This window comes from Sardina pilchardus, chromosome 2 (genome assembly GCF_963854185.1).
Source record: "Sardina pilchardus chromosome 2, fSarPil1.1, whole genome shotgun sequence".
Lineage (NCBI taxonomy): Eukaryota > Metazoa > Chordata > Actinopteri > Clupeiformes > Clupeidae > Sardina > Sardina pilchardus.
In genome coordinates, this window is record NC_084995.1 from 43,811,971 (window position 1) to 43,834,248 (window position 22,278).

General features: G+C 41.0%; 1 protein-coding gene across 4 annotated transcripts; it reads right to left on the reverse strand.

The window, feature by feature from the left end:
* Nucleotides 1-145: 145 nt before the first annotated feature.
* On the reverse strand, nucleotides 146-21,399 carry LOC134075186 (NACHT, LRR and PYD domains-containing protein 3-like). 4 transcript variants are annotated; one of them, XM_062530716.1, is made up of 15 exons: nucleotides 21,334-21,399; nucleotides 20,008-20,083; nucleotides 19,574-19,690; nucleotides 18,516-18,620; nucleotides 10,499-10,561; nucleotides 9,424-9,522; nucleotides 8,806-8,881; nucleotides 8,462-8,666; nucleotides 4,382-6,188; nucleotides 3,654-3,827; nucleotides 3,208-3,375; nucleotides 2,669-2,842; nucleotides 1,798-1,971; nucleotides 1,409-1,582; nucleotides 146-1,121 (listed from the first exon to the last, which is right to left on the reverse strand). In XM_062530716.1, exons 2-15 carry the CDS (start codon nucleotides 20,055-20,057, stop codon nucleotides 1,097-1,099), a joined length of 3,411 nt encoding a protein of 1,136 aa, XP_062386700.1. In that variant the 5' UTR covers nucleotides 20,058-20,083; nucleotides 21,334-21,399; the 3' UTR covers nucleotides 146-1,096. The 4 variants fall into 4 exon arrangements, with proteins under 4 accessions (XP_062386700.1, XP_062386701.1, XP_062386702.1 ...); XM_062530717.1 differs by lacking the exon at nucleotides 10,499-10,561; XM_062530718.1 differs by lacking the exons at nucleotides 9,424-9,522; nucleotides 10,499-10,561; nucleotides 18,516-18,620.
* Between the last annotated feature and the right edge of the window lie 879 nt (nucleotides 21,400-22,278).

Consider the following 22,278-nt stretch of genomic DNA (forward strand, 5'->3'; position numbering starts at 1 on the left):
GGACAAAAGTGTATATTAACAAAATAGGGTGAGACTAACCCCTAAAACAACTGATTATATTTTTGTTTGAAATGTGTTGGGGATCTGTGAGACAAAAAACAAACAAACAAACAAACAAACAAACAAAACCCTGAAGGGTCAGGAGATCATGAGCCCCAGGACAAGGTTAGGGTTGCTTTTAATTAACTTCACTGCTTTGAACACAGGCAACACTTTACATTTTATAAATGTTACACACTTTTCGTTTTTAATGGACATGAGAACTTTCAGCTGGTAATTCAAGTTTCATGCTTTGAGCTGCAATGCCCTCTGATGACCACCAGATGGCCACATCTGTACTGCTCTCTGATCCCCCTAGTGGGGTAAGTGATCGCCACAGAGACTATGGGAAATGTGCCCCTCGTCTTTCATATCTTCCTCTATCAAAAGACATTAATTAACATAATCTTTTTTAAGGAAGTAGTGATGAAAAACACTTGGTCCAAGATAGCAGCCATACAGACGACAGACTCCACACAAAATTCAACAAAAACAGCATGATATACAGATAAAGGAACAGAAAAAAAGACATACAAGACTACAATGCTTCATACACACTGAATGTATCATGTCTCAATGACTTTTAGTTTCTCCCAGAGTGACGTTAGAGATGCAAATGCAACTAAAACATATGAAAGTGTAGCAGTGAGCGCAGGTAGCCACATCCCAACATTAGAGATGCGACTGAAACATATGAAAGTGTAGCAGTGAGCGCAGGTAGCCACATCCCAACATTAGAGATGCGACTGAAACATATGAAAGTGTAGCAGTGAGTGCAGGTAGCCACATCCCAACATTAGAGATGCGACTGAAACATATGAAAGTGTAGCAGTGAGTGCAGGTAGCCACATCCCAACATTAGAGATGCGACTGAAACATATGAAAGTGTAGCAGTGAGTGCAGGTAGCCACATCCCAACATTAGAGATGCGACTGAAACATATGAAAGTGTAGCAGTGAGCGCAGGTAGCCACATCTCGGCGCTACGTGGGGCAGCTGGATGATCATCTGGCCCTGAGTGCCTGGGAACGGCAGCACCTGCAGCAGCTCTGCTCCAATCAGAAGGATGGATTATTGATGTATCTGTTGAGGAGATTTGGCAGATTAAGTAATGTGATATGAGGTTTCTTCATTAGGATCCCTCAACACAGACACGTGAACACACGTAGAACCATTCTGATCCAAACTAATGACTGTTTGAAGCTTCTCCGCCTGAAAACGTTTTACATCACTATTTTCATCACAGAAATTACGATAGTGTTGTCAAGACCATACATCACGTATGGAGACAGTAAGTGAACTAACTGACAAACTTTGACATCCTCTATCTTTGTCAACTTAGTATCTGTCTGTATCTGATTATGACTTACTGTAGTTCACTGAGCTTATATGTAGGGTCTTTCAGCAGGATAGAGAGCAGCTCCACATCACACTGTTCAAGGAAGTTAAGTCGCAGGTTCAGCTCTCTCAGACTGGAGCGGTTTGATCTGAGAGCGACGGCCAGAGAGGAACAGCTCCCTCCTGTAAGCTTGCAGTACTGCAGCCTGAGAGAGACACATCAGAATAGCACTTCATACAGGACTTCAAATATGCAGGAGAATTCTGGCTTGGTGTATGCATGTTATACCCAAGAGAAAAATGTTTATAACAAACAAAAGTGTGTGTGTGTAGGGGGGGGGGGGGGGGGTGAAAGAGAGAGAGAGAGAGAGAGAGAGAGAGAAAGAGTGAGAGAAAGAGAGAGAGACATTGGCAGACTTACTCCAATTTCTCCAGTTCACAATGAGGATTTCCCAGGCCGGTAGAGAGCAGCTCCACTCCTGAATCCCCCAGATCGTTGTAACTCAGGTTCAGTTGTCTCAGACGAGAGGAGTTTGAGCTGAGCGCTCCAGCTACAGCTGCACAGCTCTTCTCTGTAAGGCTACAACCTCTCAGTCTGTAGACAACATTTTTAGAAAGAATCAGTATGAAGGAAACACACAAGAAACACACAGAGAAAGAGTGAGAAAGAAAAACATGTACAGAGCCAGCAAGAGAGAGAGATAGAGAGAGATAGAGAGACTCTCTGTGTGTACTGTAACAAAAAAAATAAATCGAGTCAGTTTTTATCGGAGAAAACAACATTTGATATGCATTACTTGTATACAGTTGTTTATGTAGCATAGTCGTATACAGTGTGTATGAAGTGTGTAGCAATACTTCATACAACTGTGACAGAAAGAGAAATGACAACTGAGCAACTCAATACAACTCTGCACACTGCAATGACCCCACATTCTTATTCACATACAGTACATGTACACACACACACACACACACACACACACACACACAGACACCAAACACACACACTCATACATATATGTACAGTATGTGAATATATTCAGCCAATTTACATACTGTAATTTACAGTGTATTGATGAAGTGTAACAATATTTGTAATGTCTGCTCGTTTTGTACAGTAAGTATTAGTATTCCTGTGGATGCTTTGACAATGCAATTTAATCTAATCCAATTTAATTTACCTTAATTGAGCAAGAGAGAGTTTTTACGTATCTGTGTGAGTGTGTGTGTGTGTGTGTGTGTGTGTGTGTGTGTGTCCTACAGAACGCATACTAACAAAACTAACTTACTCCAATGTCTCCAGTCTGCAGTTTGGATGTGTCAGACCAGCAGAAAGCAGCTCCATTCCTGAATCTCCCAGATAATTCCCTCTCAAGTGCAACTGTGTCAGACTGGAAGATTCTGAGCTGAGAGCTGAAGATAAAGCTGCACAGCTCCTCTCTGTGAGTTTACAGCCACTCAGCCTGTAGACACACACATAGAAATATGTCTTAGAAGACAGACAACACAGCTTCAGGTTCAGGATACAGGCAATTAGTGTATCCATCAATGACAACCATTAAAAAATCATGCTGCCCAGTAGTGCTGAATGCTGCTTGACCAGGCGATCAGAGCAGAGCAAAACACACACACACACACACACACACACACACACACACACACACACACACACACACACACACACACACACACACACACACACACACACACACACACACACACACACACACACACACACACACACACACACACACACACACACACACACACACACACACACACACACACACACACACACACACACACACACACACACTTGTAGACTTACACCAGTTTCTCCAGTCTACACTTGTGTGTCAGACCAGAAGAAATCTGCTCCACTCCAGAGTCTCCCAGATTATTGCCACTCAGGTCCAGCTGTTTCAGATTGGAGTTTGTTCTGAGAGCTGAGGATAAAGCTGCACAGCTCTTCTTTTTGAGGTTACAACTCTTCAGACTGTAGACACACACGTTAAAATGCAAGATAAATACCGTTTTATAAACACACATTCTTTAATGCAAGAGGGAGCACAGTAAAATATTCAGATATGGCTTAACTGTAGTTTATATGACTCAAGTTAATGTGTTTTTGTTAACAACATTTATTTCCTTACAATATTTTTTTCTGAATAAATTTGCTTCCCAGCTCACAAAGAAGGATCCCCCCGTTTTTAGTCAACTTTACCAGGGGTGCTAATATTTCTGGAGGGCACTGTACTGTATTGACAGACTTACTCCAGTATCTGCAGTTCACACTTGGCATGTCCCAGACCAGTAGAAAGCAGCTCCACTCCCGAATCTCCCAGATTATTGTAAGTCAAGTCCAGATGCCTCATATTGGACCTATTTGAGCTAAGAGTTGAAGATAGAGCTGTGCCACTGTCCTCTGTGAGGTTACAACACCTCAGCCTGTAGACACACACACACACACACACACACACACACACATTACAAATCTATTTACTGTAGTTAAGAGAATCCTTTTTTGGCATGTTATTTTTTCAGTTAGTCTATTAGCTGGTTTCATTCTCATGGAGCTCAATGCAAATCAAACCAGCTAATAGGCTAACTGAAAGGTGAAGGGTATGTGATGATGTGGGCCTATTTAATTCCAAAGGCCAAGGGGATTTTATCAGGGTGCATAGTGTCCTGAATCCATGAAATAACTTTAAAAAATAAAAATAGTAAAAATCTGCCTGCCTCTATGGGAATTTTAACACATAGGGTTAACATGGGCGTTCAGATGTAAAAGTTTCCCAATAGGTTCTGTAGCAATATCTGAAATGTTATTACACCCAACAGAAACAACTAAAGAAATATCTTTCAGTGTTAATACTAATAAAGTAGAAATTGTGATGCTTTTATTGTCAGGGTATTGCGGTACTTTTGTAGTATTGGTGCATAGTGGAATACTAACTGTAATACATACTATAATATCACTAACTCAAGAGTGTAATACTCACTGGACTCTTCTTGATGCTTTGACCACTGACAACATCCTCAGCAGACCTGCATCTGATCTGGCAGGTGAACTACATCGTCCATAATCCTGCAGGTTAAAGTCCTCCAGTTCCTGTTCTGACATCATCAGCACAAAGGCCAGAGCTGACAGCTGGGAGAGAGAGAGATCCTTTCTGAGTTCATCTCCCTTCCTCACGTAACTCTGGACCTCCTCCACCAGAGAGTGGTCATTCAGTTCATTCAGGCAGTGGAAGAGGTTGAGGCATCTCTCTGGGTCAGTGGCTTCTCTGATCTTCTGCTTGATGTACTTGATTGATTTATCTGTGCTCACTGAGATGTTTTCTTTCTGTGGCAGCAAGTCTTGCAATAGTTTCTGATTAGACTCCAGTGAGAGACCCAGGAGAAACCTCAGGAAAAGGTCCAACTGTCCATTTTCATTTCTTAAGGCCAGGTCCACTGCAGACTGGTGAAGCTCAAAAAGACTGTTAGCACTGAACAGTAAATGAAGCTGAGACTTTTGGTGCTGGTCAAGTGTACTGCGCTCTCTCATGGTAAAGTGCAAAAACACATATAAAGCTGCTAGAAACTCCTGAATGCTCAAATGAACAAAGCAGAACACTTTCCCCTGGAACAGTCCAGACTCTTCTCTGAAGATCTGGGTGCACACCCCAGAGTATACTAATGCATCTCTGACATCAATGCCACATTCGCTCAGATCCTCTTCATAGAAGATCAGATTACCCTTCTCCAGCTGCTGAAAAGCCAGTTTCCCCAGGGACAGAACAGTCTTCAGGTTCCACAGTGGATCTGCATCCTGTTTTTCATACTTCTGACTTCTGTGTTTTGTTTGTATGATCAGGAAGTGTGTGTACATTTGAGTCAGAGACTTTGGAATCTCCCCACTCTCTGCTTCAGTCAGGATGCTCTCCAGAACAGTGGCTGCCATCCAACAGAAGACTGGAATTTGACACATGACGTAGAGGATCCTGGATGACTTCAGGTGTGTGATGATTCTGTTGACCAGCTCCTCTTCTGTGATTCTCTTCCTGAAGTACTCCTCCTTCTGTGGGTCGTTGAAACCTCGTACCTCTGTCACCTGGTCAACGCATTCAGGAGGGATTTGATTGGCTGCTGCTGGTCGGGAGGTGATCCACACAAGCGCAGAGGGAAGCAGATTGCCCTTGATGAGGTTTGTGAGAAGGACATCAACTGTGGCATGTTCTGTTACACTGTAGATGGACTCGTTATGCTGGAAATCCAGAGAAAGTCTGCTTTCGTCTAGACCATCAAAGATGAAAGCAATGCTGTAGTTGTTGTGGTTGGAGAAGTTGACACCTTTTGTTTCACAGAAAAAGTGATGGATGATGTCCTCAAAAGTGTATGTCTTGTCTTTAATCAGATTCAGCTCCCGGAAAGGAAGGGGAAATATGAAGAGAATGTTCTCATTGGCTTTTCCTTCAGTCCAGTCTAGAATGAATTTCTGGACAGAGACTGTTTTCCCAATGCCAGCCAATCCCTTTGTCAGCACCGTTCGGATAGATTTGTCTTGTCCAGCTAAGGGCTTGAAAATCTCAGTACATCTGATTTGTGTGTCCCCCTTTGTAATGTGTCTCTTGGATGCCATCTCAATTTGTCTGATCTCATGTTCAGTATTGACCTCTACACTTTCCCCCTCTGTGATGTAGAGCTCTGTGTAGATTTTCTGCAGAAAAGTAGGGTTTCCCTGCTTTGGGATGCCTTCAAATACACTCTCAAACTTCTTTGATAGCCTGTATTTGAGCTGTTGTTGACATCTCAGAAGCAGTCCATCTGGAAATAAGGTATTTGATTAGGTCAATGGCATAAGTGAGTGAAGTGAGAACGCTGCAGTAGCACTTGGTCATGAGAATGCTTAAAGGGATAGTTCGGGTTTTAAGACACGAAGTTATATGGGTTCCCCGTCAGCAACGTTGTGCATCAGCACTGACTTACCCCGCAACAGCGTCCTGTGAGCCGAGATCCAGCCGGTTTTTGATGCTGAAGAAAGTAGTCCGGCAAGTTTCTGGGGTCACGAAAGTAAAGTGTTTTTCTTCTCAAAACCATATGCGTTCAAAAGAGTGATATATTTGCACCACAAAAACGTTGTCCAGGAAAAAATCAAACCTCGTTATCACTCGTTATTTTTCGCGATTCCTATCACTGCGCGCTACTGACAGCTGGACAACGTTTTTGTGGTGCAAATATATCACTCTGTTGAACGCATATGGTTTTGAGAAGAAAAACACTTTACTTTCGTGACCCCAGAAACTTGCTGAAGAAAATAGTCCGGCATCAAAAACGATCAAAAACCGGCTGGATCTCGGCTCACAGGACGCTGTCGGGGGGTAAGTCAGTGCTGATGCACAACGTTGCTGACAGGGAACCCATATAACTTTGTGTCTTAAAACCCGAACTATCCCTTTAACATGTCATGACAGATGTCATATCCTGCCAGTAATCTTCACAGTCTTTGTTCAGTGAGTAGTCTATATGCCTGGTTAAAGGCCGACGAAGTACCCGATTTGGTTCCCCCCAATTCGTGTTTCCCCGTCTTTCTGCAGTAGCTCTAGCCGGCTAACGTAGCTAAAAACAGGAAAACGCAATTCAGTACTAAGAATACGTACAGTAACCTAGCCACAACGCAAGAACTTTAGTATAGTGGCGTAAAGGAAACATGAATTGGGGGGAACCAAATTGGGTACTTCACCAGGTCACACCAAACCGACGGCCGACTGTCGGCAGAAAAGCAGTCGGAGTTATCAGTCGGCTCCCGTCTCCCCAGGTCAGTCAAAAAAGTGCATCAGAAAACACAAAGGTGACACAGAGCGTACTGTACGTTCTGCGCATGCGCGAAATGTAATAGCAGGCAGTGCTAAAAGATTCAGAACCGAAAAGATTGTTTAGCTACCAAGATTAATCAAAGCATTCGCCATTGCAAATGGGACGACATTTTGGACTTCTCTGATTAAGCAATAAGAAAATATAAATATAATTATATAGTGTGTATTATTTTATTGCCATTGCGTGTCTGTGATGCCAACGAAACACTCTCTTGGGCACGGAATAAATAACTTTTCGCCCATTAACTAACTAGCTAGCTTGCTAGTTAATATTAGCACAGTAAACAAAAAGTGAATGGGAAATAACCAGGAAATAACCTGAAATAACACACGTTCAGAAACTTACTTCTAGCAAAAATATGTTAGGAAGGTTTATCAAAATGGGTTCGAAACTTACATCGCTGAATGTAGGACTAACGGTTTGTTTAAACAAAGTCCTCTGCTACCTACAGTAGATGTTTCAAAGGGTTAGGACTAACCAATCAGATTGGTAATTGAGGCCGACTCTACATGTCAAGTCGGCCAAAACTGGCCAAAATTAGCCCCGATGCCGACGCCGACTGGCGATGGCACGGGACACATACCAAACAGACTCGAGTCCCCGACCGCCCCTGACTGCCCGACGGCCGATTATCGGGTTGGTGTGTTCAGGCCTTTAGACCGCGTCTGACGGCCGATAATCGTGGTGGTGTGTCCCCACCTTAAGATGTGTTTGGGCCAATCAAATCACTTTGGCGGGCATTATACAATGACTGTCAAATGAGCAACAGTCAATCAGTCATCCTCATCACCTGAGCTGCCGCTTGAAAAGTGAGATGTTCTGTTACACAAGATATTGACAGTGCAATAACTTTGAAAGATGCACAGAAAACAGTGATGAAGGTATTTGAGATCCTTACATTTGGTGGGCGGCTGGCTTCCACACTTCCTTAATCAAAACCATATCAAGTGTTGCCAGAGCAAAGCTCTGATAAGATAACTAGTATTTCATGCCATGCCATCTGTGAGTTTTACTGAAGGTTTACCTATTCTAAAAAAATTCTATTTTTCTATTTATGTTAAAACAGAAACAGAAATAAATTCTGAATGATCTATTTTTCTTGTTAGTTTTGATAACACTGAAGTAAATATGTTTAAACCATATGATTCTGAAGATGTGTTTTTTGTATATTAGCATCAACAAAGTAGAAAGTTCAGTAAATCAGTATTGAGTGAATATCTCACTTAGTTCCAGCTGCTGCGCGAGGATGTCCTGCTTCATGCTCCTCAGAGTGTGCACTGCAATCTTCAGAGCTCCATCTCTGGCATCTCTCTGGTCCTCCTCACCCTCCTCCTCATCACAAGGGGATTCTGGGTAATCTGGGCTCAGGAGCTTCTTGAGTCTCTTCAGTTCATTCTTCATGAAAGTGATGACTTTGTATTCAAGCTCCTGTTTGAAAATCAGACAATTCCAGTGTATTCAAAAATGTCCTGTCCTTGATCACTTTTTCATGTTTAATTTCTTGCACACACATACACACACACACACACACACACACACACACACACACACACACACACACACACACCTTGAATATAGTCGACAACTCATTTTCATAACATCTGCTCAGGGATGGATTAACTGTTTCCTCTTCCAGCTGGATACTGAAATACGAGGACAGCCAGATTTAGTCAACAAAGTTAAATGTCTATGGCATCTGTAAATGTGAACACCATCACTGAGTAAGTTGAGAAGTGAATTGAGAGTTAAAAGACAAGATCTGCATCTGATAATGTAATGTTGGATATGGTTTGTGTTTTCATGCTGAGATTTAACGTGCTGGTGGGTAAAAGCACTTAAATGTTAGCAAATGTTAAAAAGGAGAGTGTGATCAGGGGAAACATTATTTTAGTCAAGTACTGATCAACACACCTACTGCCCAACTGCATTGTCCATCTATGCCTTCTCTGATTAAATGCTGCTTATTGCTACTGTCCATGCAAAATATGTTTGCAAAAAGCTCCACAGTTGTATGTCCAATGAACTTAATTTAATTTGTATTTCTGAGTATAAGTAATCTTAAATAGAAATACTGGAGTTACTAGTACCCAAATTAAATGTTTTTTTTGTTTGTTTGTTTTTTTATCTTAAACTGATTGACTAATTTATTTTGAGTTTATTGAACTTGTCTGGGCTGTCAGTGTACCCGGGATCAGGACGTCCTTCAAGTTTAAGTTCAAAATGGTCACTTTTCATGGACACACAGCTGGGCACAGGTGAACAGGATCTCTTCGCTTGAACCGGGCTTCAAAAAAGGTGAAAACATACAGTAAGTCATACACACATAACTCATACACACAACACATGCTGAATGTAAAGGATAATGTATAGCAGGTCACTGTTGGGAAAATAAGTGCCCAACAGGGCAAACAGGACCGGCGCGCCAGCAATGGGGTCTTGCTTTGTCCTGAAGGGACTTATTTTCCCGATAACGACTGGCATTCTATACATTATCCCGCTTGTTACAAGGCTACTTGCCCCAAAAAAAAAAAAAAAATGATGGCTCTTTACATTTATTTGCTACCGTTCCATCAGGGCTTTTGCTGGGAACCAAATAGTTTGCATCACACGTAAATAAGAAGCACAACACTGCGTTTCCTTGACAGCGGTCTGTTATACTTAGCAACGGTCTGTTATTGAAAAATATCAGACCTCCGAATGTTGGGACGGCCCATCCAAGTGAATGGAGCAATTTCCTGTGTACGGACCACAGTGTGTATAAACTGCACAATAGAGTTTATGCAAATTAAAAAAACACATGTTTATTGACCACGTCTGTGTTTTAACATCAGATCAGCACTTTAATAAGAAAGAATAATGCGGAAAACAGATGTGCTCTCCCCGCGTGTGTTAACCTCAGAGCCGAATGAAATGTACTGTAGCAGAATCAACGTACTGTATACACCTCGGCCAATAAGCAGTAATAGTAGCATCAGCAGAAAGAGGTAAATGTTTCTCATGATAAATAATGAGAAATTATAAACGATAAACAATAAATGTTTCCCATGAACATTTTTCATCAGCTGTGCAATCAATCAGCTCCATCACCATATACATTAAAACAACAACAACAACGACAATACAGTATAGTATAGGCCTAGTATAGTATAGTATAGTATAACATGTTTTCTGTAATTAGCACTTGAACTAATTAATGTTCTAATGTTCTCATGCTCTCGCTGAAAATGATTGTACAGTATGTCTTGGCATTTTGTTCATACCTTGAGTCAAGATGGTGTCTTTTTCGGGAACTCTTTGACTGATCACTCTCCAAGAACACAGAGCTGCCCGAATATGGCAAAAATCATGATTTGGTCAATAATGAGAACTTGATTATTCAACATGATTACTCAATGATTTTGAAAACTTTCTGTATTTTTAAAAAATCAGCTTCATACAACACTGGGCAGATTAGTACAAATGAGTGGGCGTGTTCAACTTCATAAAGCACTGCGCAGATCTGGGTACAAATGAGTGGGCACGTTCAACTTCATACAGCACTGGGCTGATCAGTACAAATGAGTGGGCGCGTTCAACTTCATACAGCACTGGGCAGATCTGGGTACAAATGAGTGGGCGCGTTCGACTTAAGATCACAGTGAAGTGCAATCTCTTGTTTTTATAGTCACTGAAAGTCATAATTGACAACTAGAATGCATTTCCCGGTGGGAAGTGCGAAGTGTGCTTGCTCAGACGCGCCGCGACAGCGCCCGGCAGGAGACGCGACCGCTCGTCCTCAGGTCAAAGCGCCAAAGTTTGGCCAAGACGCGAAGCTGCTTCGAGTTTGGCGGCGTTGCCCTCGATTGCCGAATTATTACACTGACGTGAAGGGTTGCCTAGGTTCATCAGTGGTATGTCCCAGAGCACCTCCAATGTAAAAATGTGGATGTCATCCCAAAGACATAAAGAGATACCGTATGAGGCAAAATGCATTTTTGCTAATTGCGACGCCCCCTAGTGACCAAATTTACTGAGGTTGCTTTGGATGGTGTCCAAAATCATCCCACCAAATATGGTCTTGACACCTCAAAGCGTTTCCGAGATTTGACCTCACTTCCTGTTTGGAGGCTTCGCCATCGAATTTCATTGGCTGCCATGGGCGAACGCTTTGATGTATGGAAATGAAATGTACACCTCTAAGGTCTGTAGACCTTGTGTTGAATTATGTATGAGTTGTTCACGAGTAGCCAGCATGAAACACGTAACCACTGAAAGAAGGAAGGAGCCTAAGGAACTAGGCATGTTTCTGGAACAAATACGAGTAATGTTAGGAGTATTGCGGGAACATCTGCTGTTTACTCACTGTTGAGTAAGTTGCAATGTGTTATAGCCTCAAATTGATGGTAGAATAAACAGGACGAATCACCTGTTCAAATGGTGTAATAGGATGAAATTTGGTGTTGATATGTCAAAGCAACCAGGCTGTTACTGGTTAACGTTTCTGAATATGAAATCGATTTTGGATTGGTTGCATGTGATAAAAGCTATGCCATTTCCTGTCCAGACAGCATTCATATTCAGAAATACTGTACACCGGCAACAAGGCACACACACACAGACACACACACGTACATACACCCCTTTCAAACAGAAGCATCAGTCCGTTACATCTGCCTCTTGTCCACAAACTGCATGTTGCACAGTTCACCTACATCTACCCACAATTCTTTGATTTATAAATAATCCCTGCATTAAAAAACTGCAATGTGTCAAATCTTAATATATATATATATATATATATATATATATATATATATATATATATATATATATATGTATACTGTATGGGCAATTCCATGCAAAACTGTCAAGTCCATAACCCCACACAGCGTCAAACTATGATGTGGATGATGATTTCTTAAAAGTTTACCATTTCGCTCTTCTTGTTTGTACAACATATTCAATGATATTGTTAACTTAATCATTTGCATTATATAAATGTAACCTATTTTTCCACCCGTATGTCTCAACATATACTGGAGTCACATTCATAAACATAAACAGGATCCTAGGTTCTCAATTTGCTGGACTCGCAGTCTACCATAAAGTTAAAGAATAGTAATAACAGAAGAAAAGGTAAGAAGATGTTGATAGCGTGATTAACTGTGGTGCCTCCACTGAAGAATGTCTTTACCACTGCCCTGGTGGAAATATGTAAATCCTCAGAAATGTCAAGTGACTACAGTTACTTCTACCTGCTTTGATATAGCTTATCCTAAATGAAATACTATGCATAATGCAACAATCACAAAACATTTATTGTATCCTTTGTTTTTAACTCTTAGAATTCAGTTCAGTATGACATAATAAAATGAAAGTACAAAAATAGTTTTTAAACCCCTTTTTAAAAGTTCAACCTATCACTTTCAATGAAATCTCAATTAAGGATTACGTAGTTCTAAATAGTAACTGTGTGGTAATAATTGAAGAGTTTGGTTCCAAAACGCTATATCCACCATTTTAATGAATTTTCATAAATGTTTTTTTTACATTTTGTTTTGCAAGTAATTACAGTGGAACTGTATTGGTTTATGTTTAGTTGATTTATCTTTACTCAATCAAAACAAAACAACTGCATTTTTATTGATTTTACCAGAAATACACAATTAAATAACATGACTTTTTGATGTTTTTAAAAATGGATATATAGCATTTTGGAACCAAACTCTTCAATTCACCTATACCACCCATAGCCTAAATTAATTAAATGTTTACCATGAACAATAGTTAAATGAAACACACAGTAATACTTTCTATAACACTTTGTGTTGGATGTAATTAATTGGACCTAGAATTGTTAACTGCTATAAGTGGGCCAAACTTCCCAGTTTAAGTCTCCACACATAAGCTTGAGTCGAAAAACGTAGCTCCCACTTTCCTTAGCTGTAGTGGAATTCTGGGATTTCTCCCTAAAGCGGAAACTATTATTTTTACCTAATTATAATTACTATTATTATTGGGGAGGTTATAGGTTTGCACTGATTCGGGTAGGTAGTGGCAATATACTGGATGGTATATCGGTTAGAATATAGGACGGAGAAGAGATGGGGTTTAACTTTGTATTGTTCCAGCAGAGACATTCAGGATTTCCATACAGAGAAATATGGGTATGGCTATTTATATACTTTAATATAAACTTTTTGTTCGTGACTACAGTTATTATGTGGTCAATTACGCCATCTAGCGGCGTAAAATGGTACGGTGTAATAGCGTTAAAAACTTCCTCTATTTGGAAATGCAACATCCTTACAACAGTATAACGCTAAACGGTAGATTCCTAAGCGAAACACATTAAGTATTATAATTTCAAAGAACACGTACACTATATTACTTCATGGAAATTATGTCAAGAGCAAGTTTAACTATATTAGCAAACCTCTTGCATACCAGTGTGAATTAAATACAAACTTACTTTTCATCAATGACTCGCAGCTCTGAATGTCAAAGACTGGATTACTCAGGATAACTGCAGGAATTGTCAAAAGGTAAATTAATTATCTCTGTTTAAGTGCACAACGAACTTGCACGTCTCTGCAGGTACTAACAAAAATAAGAAACTTAACAGGAAGGCACGCGAGTTTACCACATGAAATATCGCAACAAATGCTAAATCACAGCGAACACACAAATGTCCCGGCCTTTTCTACATAATCACTCAAACTATAATGAATTCTACATGCTAATACAGATGTAAACTTGTGCACATTCAAAGGATACACAACGAATACAAAAGCAGTAGCCTACATATAAAAATGCAAAGCGAAAGTAAACAATAGGCCTAATCTCCATTACATCTTCTAAAGACGTTAAACAACATGTTTCAGGCACGTTACAACATGCTGAACAGTAAATATTGTAGGCTACTGGCCTCACTAATTCTGAGCTAGCTCAGCTATCTAGCAAGTTTACAGGCAAGGACGAACAAAGAATGCAGGAAATCTTCACTTTTTTCTCCTTTCCTTCATTTATGCTGTAAAACTGTCAATACAAAAATAAACTATTTTCATTTGTCTTGTCTAGCCACGCATATAGCGAATTGCCGCCATATCAAAAAACAAAGAAATCTTTCTCACATAGGCCTATCTTATTTTCTGTACTTATGTCTAAACACATACAGTGCCTATAGAAAGTCATCATACCCTTTTGAAATAGTTACTTTTTTTTGTCTTACAGCCTGAAATCAAAACCCATTTTAAAAACAATCTTTTCCAGTTTTATTTACAAATGTAGCTGTACAACATCAAAATAATTTTTAAAAAGTCAACCGTTCTGAAAATTAATAAAAAAATAAAAACTAGAATAACAGGGTTGGAAAAGTAATCATACCTCTGACTTAATACCTTGTAGAGCTTCCTTTTACTTTCATTACAGCCATCAATCTGTTTGGATATGTCTATTATAGCGTTGCACACCTAGATTGGGGAATATTTGCCCAATCTTCCGTGCAGAATTGTTAAAATCCAGTCAAATTCTGTAAGGAACGGCGATGGACTGTTCTCTTCAAGTCAATCCAGAGATTTTCTATAGGATTTAAGTCAGGGCTCTGACTTTGCCACTCAAGGATATTCACCATCCTATACTTCAGCCACTGCTTTGTTCTTTTGGCAGTATGTTTAGGATCATTGTCGTGTTGGAAGGCGAATGACCTGCCCATCTTCAGCTGTCTAGCAGAGGGACACAGGTTTTCCTCAAGAATTTGGGGTGTACTTGGCAGCATCCATTTTCCCTTCTATCCTGACCAATTGCCCAGTCCCTGCTGAAGAGAAACATCCCCACAACATAATGTTGCCCCAACCATGCTTCACACTAGGTATGGTGTGTTTCGGGTGGTGTACTGTGTTTGGTTTTCACCAAACATTGCGCTTGGAGTTCAGTGCAAAAACACATCTGGAATATTCTGCTACCATGTGGAAAAAGCTTTTATGGTCAGAAGAGACTAAGATTGAACTTTTTGGAGACTAAGATTGAACTTTTTGGACTGAGCTCCAGGCGCTTACCAAACACAGTTTACACACCCAAACACACCCAAAATACACCATACCAAGTGTGAAGCATAGTGGGGGCAACATTATGTTGTGGGGATGTTTCTCTTCAGTGGGGACTGGGCAATTGGTCAGGATAGGAGGGAAAATGGATACTGCCAAGTACACCCAAATGATTGAGGAAAACCTGCAGCCCCCTTGCTAGACAGCTGAATATGGGCAGGTCATTCGCCTTCCAACATGGCAATGGTCCTAAACATACTGCCAAAAGAACAAAGTAGTGGCTTAAGGATAGGATGGTGAATATCCTTGAGTGGCAAAGTCAGAGCCCTGACTTAAATCCTATAGAAAATCTCTGGATTGACTTGAAGAGAGCAGTCCATCGCCATTCCCTACAAAATGTGACTGAATTTTAACAATTTTGCACGGAAGATTGGGCAAATATTCCCCAATCTAGGTGTGGAAAGCTATAATAGACATATCCAAACAGATTGAGGGCTGTAATGAAAGCAAAAGGAAGCTATACAAAGTATTAAGTCAGGGGTATGATGACTTTTCCAACCCTGTTATTCTAGTTTTTAATTTTTTATTAATTTTCAGAGCTGTTGACTTTCTTTTCATTATTTTGATGTTGTACAGCTAAATTCGTGAATAAAACTGAAAAAGATTGTTTTTAAAATTGGTTTTGATTTCAGGCTGTAAGACAAAAAAAGTAACTATTTCAAAAGGGTATGATGACTTTCTATAGGCACTGTATTTCACTAGAACAATGTATACTTACAGGCATTGCCTTCGTATGGGTAAGAAATAACTATAGCAGGTGAAAAACATAAATTGTCCGGAGACAGCAACCAGTGTGAATCATCTCAGTGACTTCTCTCGTTTTAACGCTAAGCAGGAAGTATTTACTAGCCTACTTTCACTCCAAAGTAGATTCTGATAAGGCCAGTAGATGGCGCTCTAACATAACAAATGACTGGTAAATACTGAGTGCAATAACATAAACGAAATCTTGGTCGGCTCAGACCGTGACAATATTATTGACTAAACAATAAACATGTAGGAATGAGGTGTCAAACTCACTTTATGGTCAATTATCATCACACGCACGCCAAAGATGTCTCTCTCGCTCAGAAAGTGCACGAACATAATGACTGGTGCATACGTGCAGGAGCGGTCTTTCTAACAGAGTGATTTACCCAGAATGCTCCGGTCAATTATGGTAAATAACAAGAAATAAAATTCGAATTCCTCTCAAAACATCACAAATATATAAAACAATGTCCTGTAATCATTACAATCTCCTAAATAGTAATTCATTACGAAGATAAACCATTACAAATTGTCAAAAATGAAACACCGTCACAGTGAGAACTCGTGGGATTGCAACTATAAATCGTACCTGGACATCAATGTGTATTAACAACGAATAAGTCCGTACTTGCCTCTCGAGGCCATGGCGTCGTTAAGATCTACCCTGTCTCGTGGTGAGACAACGTTGCGGACAATCCATGTCAATCATGTGCATTAAATCATTGTGGAATGTCTCAGTTAATGTCTTCAGCCAATGACATTGGTACGATGTTGCGGTATGTAACCAAGCTGGGGTTAACTGTGTCATAACTACTTCTACATGATGGGTCTCGTGCCAGTTCCTTTTGCAAGAATTGGCATACTTAGATTTTTTTTAAAAAAATATCAACATTGTATCTTAAATCACTCTGGAATGTCCTTTTGGCATTACTTAAGCAATTTAAGATGAGCTATTCTGCTTAATAGTTTACATTCGCCAACACACGTTTTTGCTAATTATAGAGCCATCGACAGACCAAATAACACCAAATTTATTGAGGGTGCTTTGGATGGGGTCTCAAGTCATCCCACCAAATATGGCTTTCATACGTCACAGTATTTCCAAGATAGGCACACTTCCTGTTTGGCGGCTTCGCTCGCTGAATTTAATTGGTTATCACAGGCGAACGCTTGGACGTATGAAGGCGAAATCAAAGCGGTTGATTCGCCTTGGTCTGTAGATCACGCGTGCCAAGTTTCATGACGATCAGAGGAACGATGCGGCCAGAGTCGCTTTACTTTGACTTTGGACAAAATTCAAAATGGTGGAAAATCCATCATGGCGGAAAATTACATCACATGGTGCGTTGGAATCAGCTGAGTCAGAGGATTCCAATGGTATAAGTTTTATCAAAATCGGCCATACGGATCAAACGTTACAGGCATTAACGTGTTTTCCAACTTTGACCAGTTGGTGGCGCTAGGGCGTGAGAGTGGCGAGCATGAAACCTGGTGGTGTCAATCAGGGTAGTCTCCTCTATCAGCGTACCAAATTTCATGACTTTATGTCTTACGGTTTGGGCTACAGGTGGAAAAATGTGTGGGCATCAGCGCTCAAAAGTCGCTCTTCCATTCATTCCTATGGGAAAAAATCGACCGGAAAAACTGGAATAACGGGAAAACGACAAGGCGTATCAAAAAGCTGTATACAAGCCACCATCGTCGCATCAGGACGCACGCGTGAGAGGTGGAACGGTGTCTCTAGCTCCAAATCCCTAGGACAAGTTAGGGAGACAAAAGTTGGCGTTAAGATAAATGATAATAATAGGAAGAACAATAGTGTGCTTTTGCAAGCACACTAATTAATCACTTCATTCCATCAATTGCACACCTCTCGGTTGAAGTAGGTGGATCTGCCTTCTCACCCACTGAGCTACAGCAAAGTGAATATCACACGTTAGTGACTCGCAAGTGTCAGTGGCTGTGCCTGAAACATAAGTACACACGCTGGGCAGTGTGCATTTTCCGGAAGTACGTCAGAATAGACTGTCCGAAAGTCAAGCGCTCTTACTAGATGGGTACTTTGTTTGGCGTGATTTCCAAGCGTGCATCGATGCATCTTTTTTGGCCTAAGATATCCCATAATCCATTGCGCAGCGCAGGTCAAGCTCCACACATCATGCAAATCATCAACACACCCCCCCTCCCCGAGTCAGGTGATGCAAACTAGTTAGTGCTGTCCAAATGTAGGTAGGGACGCATACTGAGGAGCAAGCTAACTGAGACGCTACTGGAAAGAAGGTACTATCCAGCGTGCACGCTTGACTTTAGGACACAGCCAGTGTCCTGGATCACCCTCATGGAGCTGGCCCATTCTGGACTCTCAGCGCTGTCTGCCAGTGTGGCCCACTGTCGTCCTACACAAAGCAAATCAAGACACAAGATGGAGGCCTGTTTTTCTAACCTGAGATCTCCTCCTCTGAAGTTGATGTCCTGATCCTTTGACAGGTCACTCTTCATGGACACACAGCTGGGTGCAGGAGAGTCGGGCCTACCTTTCTGAGTTTGACTTTTCAAATAAAACACAGTACTGTATGCCATTTCTGTACATAACTGCATACAATTAAAGGCTTTTTTTTTTTTATCTGACATGCATGTAATATGTGTGTGCTACCTACAGTATTTCACAACTCTGACAGAATATGTCTAGAGACCATTTACTTTTCTGTACGAGTGATTTTGTTGACATTACAAAGATATTCAACTGAGTTAACAGACTGAAAAAGCAATTAGGCATTTAACAGATGTACTCCAGTATCTTCTCACACTTTTCACATAATATGGTTCATGTTTCCTATCCCTTTATTTACAGTTTCCCATAAATCTGGTGTTTTCACCGCACTCACATGTTCACCATGCCTTCGTGGCTAACACTGTGCTACGTCTACAGTATGTCCTTCGTGGCTAACACTGTGCTACGTCTACAGTATGTCCTTCGTGGCTAACACTGTGCTAGGTCTACAGTATGTCCTTCGTGGCTAACACTGTGCTAGGTCTACAGTATGTCCTTCGTGGCTAACACTGTGCTACGTCTACAGTATGTCCTTCGTGGCTAACACTGTGCTACGTCTACAGTATGTCAGTGTTAGTGGGTGAACATTATAGTCCATCTGATATTCTGCACTGGCCTACTGAGGGGCAGCACTGCCTACTGGTTAGGGCTTCGAGCTTGTAACCAGAGGGTTGCCGGTTCGATCCCCGACCAGTCCATGGCTGAAGTGAGCAAGGCAGCTAACCCCTCACTGCTCCCCGAGCTCACTGCTCTGGTTTAGTGTTCACTTCACCACACTGTGTATTCACTGCGTGCTGTGTGTGTGTGTTCACTAATTCACAAATTGGTATAAATGCCAAATCCCGTGACCGAATTTCCCTCACGGAAATAAAAAAAAGTATCTACTATACTATACTACTAACACAACTGGCTCTACCCTGTGTCTTAAGACAGAGGACCATGGTCCATACCTGGCATCAGGACGGCTCTCTCCCACTCTGAAGTTGATGTCCTGATCCTTCGACTGGTGACTCTTCATGGACACACAGCTGGGTGCAGGTGAGTTTGGCTTTTGTTTCTGGGTTGGACTGAACAAGCAAAACAATCTATGATAACAGTGCACTGCACTCATCCACATTCCCTGCATATTAATTTAGGATTTGATAAATGAATAAACGAGGTGGTGGTGATTGACTTGACTGGTGAGCTTGATGCAGCCATCATGCATCATGTCACATACAATGTGTGTCATTGGTTACATCACATTTCTTCAGATTTGTTATAGTTCTGCAACACCCCTTCCCCCCACTCCCACAAACACACACACACACACACTTTTTTTATATATATAGTTCTGCAACACCCCAACTTCCCTCAATTACACAGACACAAACAAATACACTACCTGGTATCTCCTTGACTCCCTCCACCAGCACAGTCTCCATGTTCACTCATGTTGGAGCTAGACCTGCAGTCACTCCCTGTGTATGAGAGATGTGATTTCTTTCAACAGGTCATAACTGAGATGAAAAATAGAATAGAATAGAATAGAATAGAATATATACTTTTTTGATCCCGTGAGGGAAATTCAGTTCTCTGCATTTAACCCAATTTAACCGAATTAGTGAACATACAGCACACAGGGAACACACAGTGAGGTGAATCACACAACCCAGAGCAGTGAGCTGCCTGCCCAACCAGCGGCGCTCGGGGAGCAGTGAGGGGTTAGGTGCCTTGCTCAAGGGCACTTCAGCCGTGGTGGACTGGTCGGGGATCGAACCGGCGACCCTCCGGTTACAAGCCCGATGCGCTGACCAGTACACCACGGCTGCCCATGTGTTAGGCTGGATGGTGATGATTAATGGCAGTAAGTAGCCTAAGCAGTTCTACACAGCAATGCAACTTTTCCAAAATGCCCACATCTACTTCATTTCACATATATTCATCCACTTTCAGAATGTACATTGTTGTCACATTCACTGAATTGCATCTCTGGTTGGCAGGTTAATGTGTGTAGGCTTAGGCTACTCTTCTATGAGAGGCTGTGTAACCTGGGCCAGTGTTGGGGTGGCACCCCTTTTTGTTCCCTTTGGAACCGAGATTTGGACTAGATTTGGCTAGTTTGTCTTGCATACAGTATTTCAATAGCGGTGAACTATACATTATGCTGCTGTTGATGTGTGTGGTTCAATATTTACACAGCTACAGAGAGAGAGAGAGAGAGAGAGAGAGAGAGAGAGAGAGAGAGAGAGAGAGAGAGAGAGAGAGAGCTGACTAAACTTGCTTACAAATTCCGTTGCATCCCGTGCAATGAGAATGAAAGGAATTTTGAGTCTTGTCTGACACTTTGCGGAGTCTTTCAGCTATGTTGCCTCCTTCTGTAAGCCTCTTCCGTCAGATGATCACTATGTACAGTAGCTACAGTATGTCCATCACAACACAACAGCTCTTTTAAATAACCAGGTGAACTCGCCACATTTGTATAGGCTACAAGTGTGGAAATATCTTTAAGCTTAAGAACGCATCCCGATAGGAAATGGAGCGGCGGCACCGGGGCAATGTGGTAGTAGGCATCAGACTGTAATTTACCTGTAGCGAGCCGGTTAGGCCTTTCTCAACCGTAGCCTGCATTTTTGTCACTTCAACTCGCACACTGAAACAAATACTTTCGTAGAAATAGGCTACATTAAATACAAAGGCATATCAACTTGGACACAAAGAGCAAACTTACATTTTCATCGAATGCATTTTTTCCACCGGAGATTTGGCTAGCCTACTCATCATCAACCCTGCATCATCAACACGGAAATGAAAGTATCACAAGGGAGAGCCTATGGGGAGAACCAGCGAATAGACATTCACTTTCGTTTATCTTGAAACGTTCCTATTACGGGGCGTAGATGATGGAGTAGAATAGGCTATATAAAATGTGCTTTAGAATACAGGCTAAAGCAACTTTTCTAAATTGTACCCTATTTTACTGTTTGTTGCACAGGCCTTTAAAACGTTTTAAATAACCTGTGTTGTTAAATGTAAGTAGCTATTAAATCATTCTAAATGCTCACTAGTAATGCGAAACAATAATAGGCCCCTACTACATTTTTGTTAAAAGCTGTGACCTAATGTTATGAGTGTTACACGTAATCATTCTCATCATTGCAGCTGTCCCAATCAAATCTCCAATAGACCTGTGCTGCCACCCAGTGTTCATTTTCAGAACTGTTTTCAGAAAAAAAAACAAAAAAACACGGTGCTAACATACACTATGCAATACACACTATACTTTACTATGCTATGCTATGCATACAATTAGATAAATTCAGCATGGACGTTCATGCAAGATATCCATTTTGGGCTCCACTACTTGCATATTCTTCTACTATAAATAAATAAATACTAATACTATAATTTGTATTAGCCTACATATATTGTGCATCAATTCAAATATAAGCTGGATGCTGCTGCATATACAATATGTGAATGTATTTTATTCCTTGATTTTTCTATATGGGACATGATTCAAAAGTTATTTGAGAATGAAATCAAATTTTACAGCCTTCTTCCTGTGTGCAAGATTAGTTTGCAGCCTTCTTCCTGTGTGCAAGACTAGTTTACAGCCTTCTTCCTGTGTGCAAGATTGGTTTATGTAGCTGTGACAACGCATGTGCATTTCAGG

Excerpts from the sequence above, each read along its gene's own strand:
- LOC134075186 (XM_062530716.1), bottom strand. The coding sequence starts at position 20,057 with ATGAGTGAACATGGAGACTGTGCTGGTGGAGGGAGTCAAGGAGATACC. Across the intron at positions 19,691-20,007 it reads GGGAGTCAAGGAGATACCAG|TCCAACCCAGAAACAAAAGC; the intron begins GTAGTGTATTTG and ends TTGCTTGTTCAG. Across the intron at positions 6,189-8,461 it reads CGCGCAGCAGCTGGAACTAA|ATGGACTGCTTCTGAGATGT; the intron begins GTGAGATATTCA and ends CCTTATTTCCAG.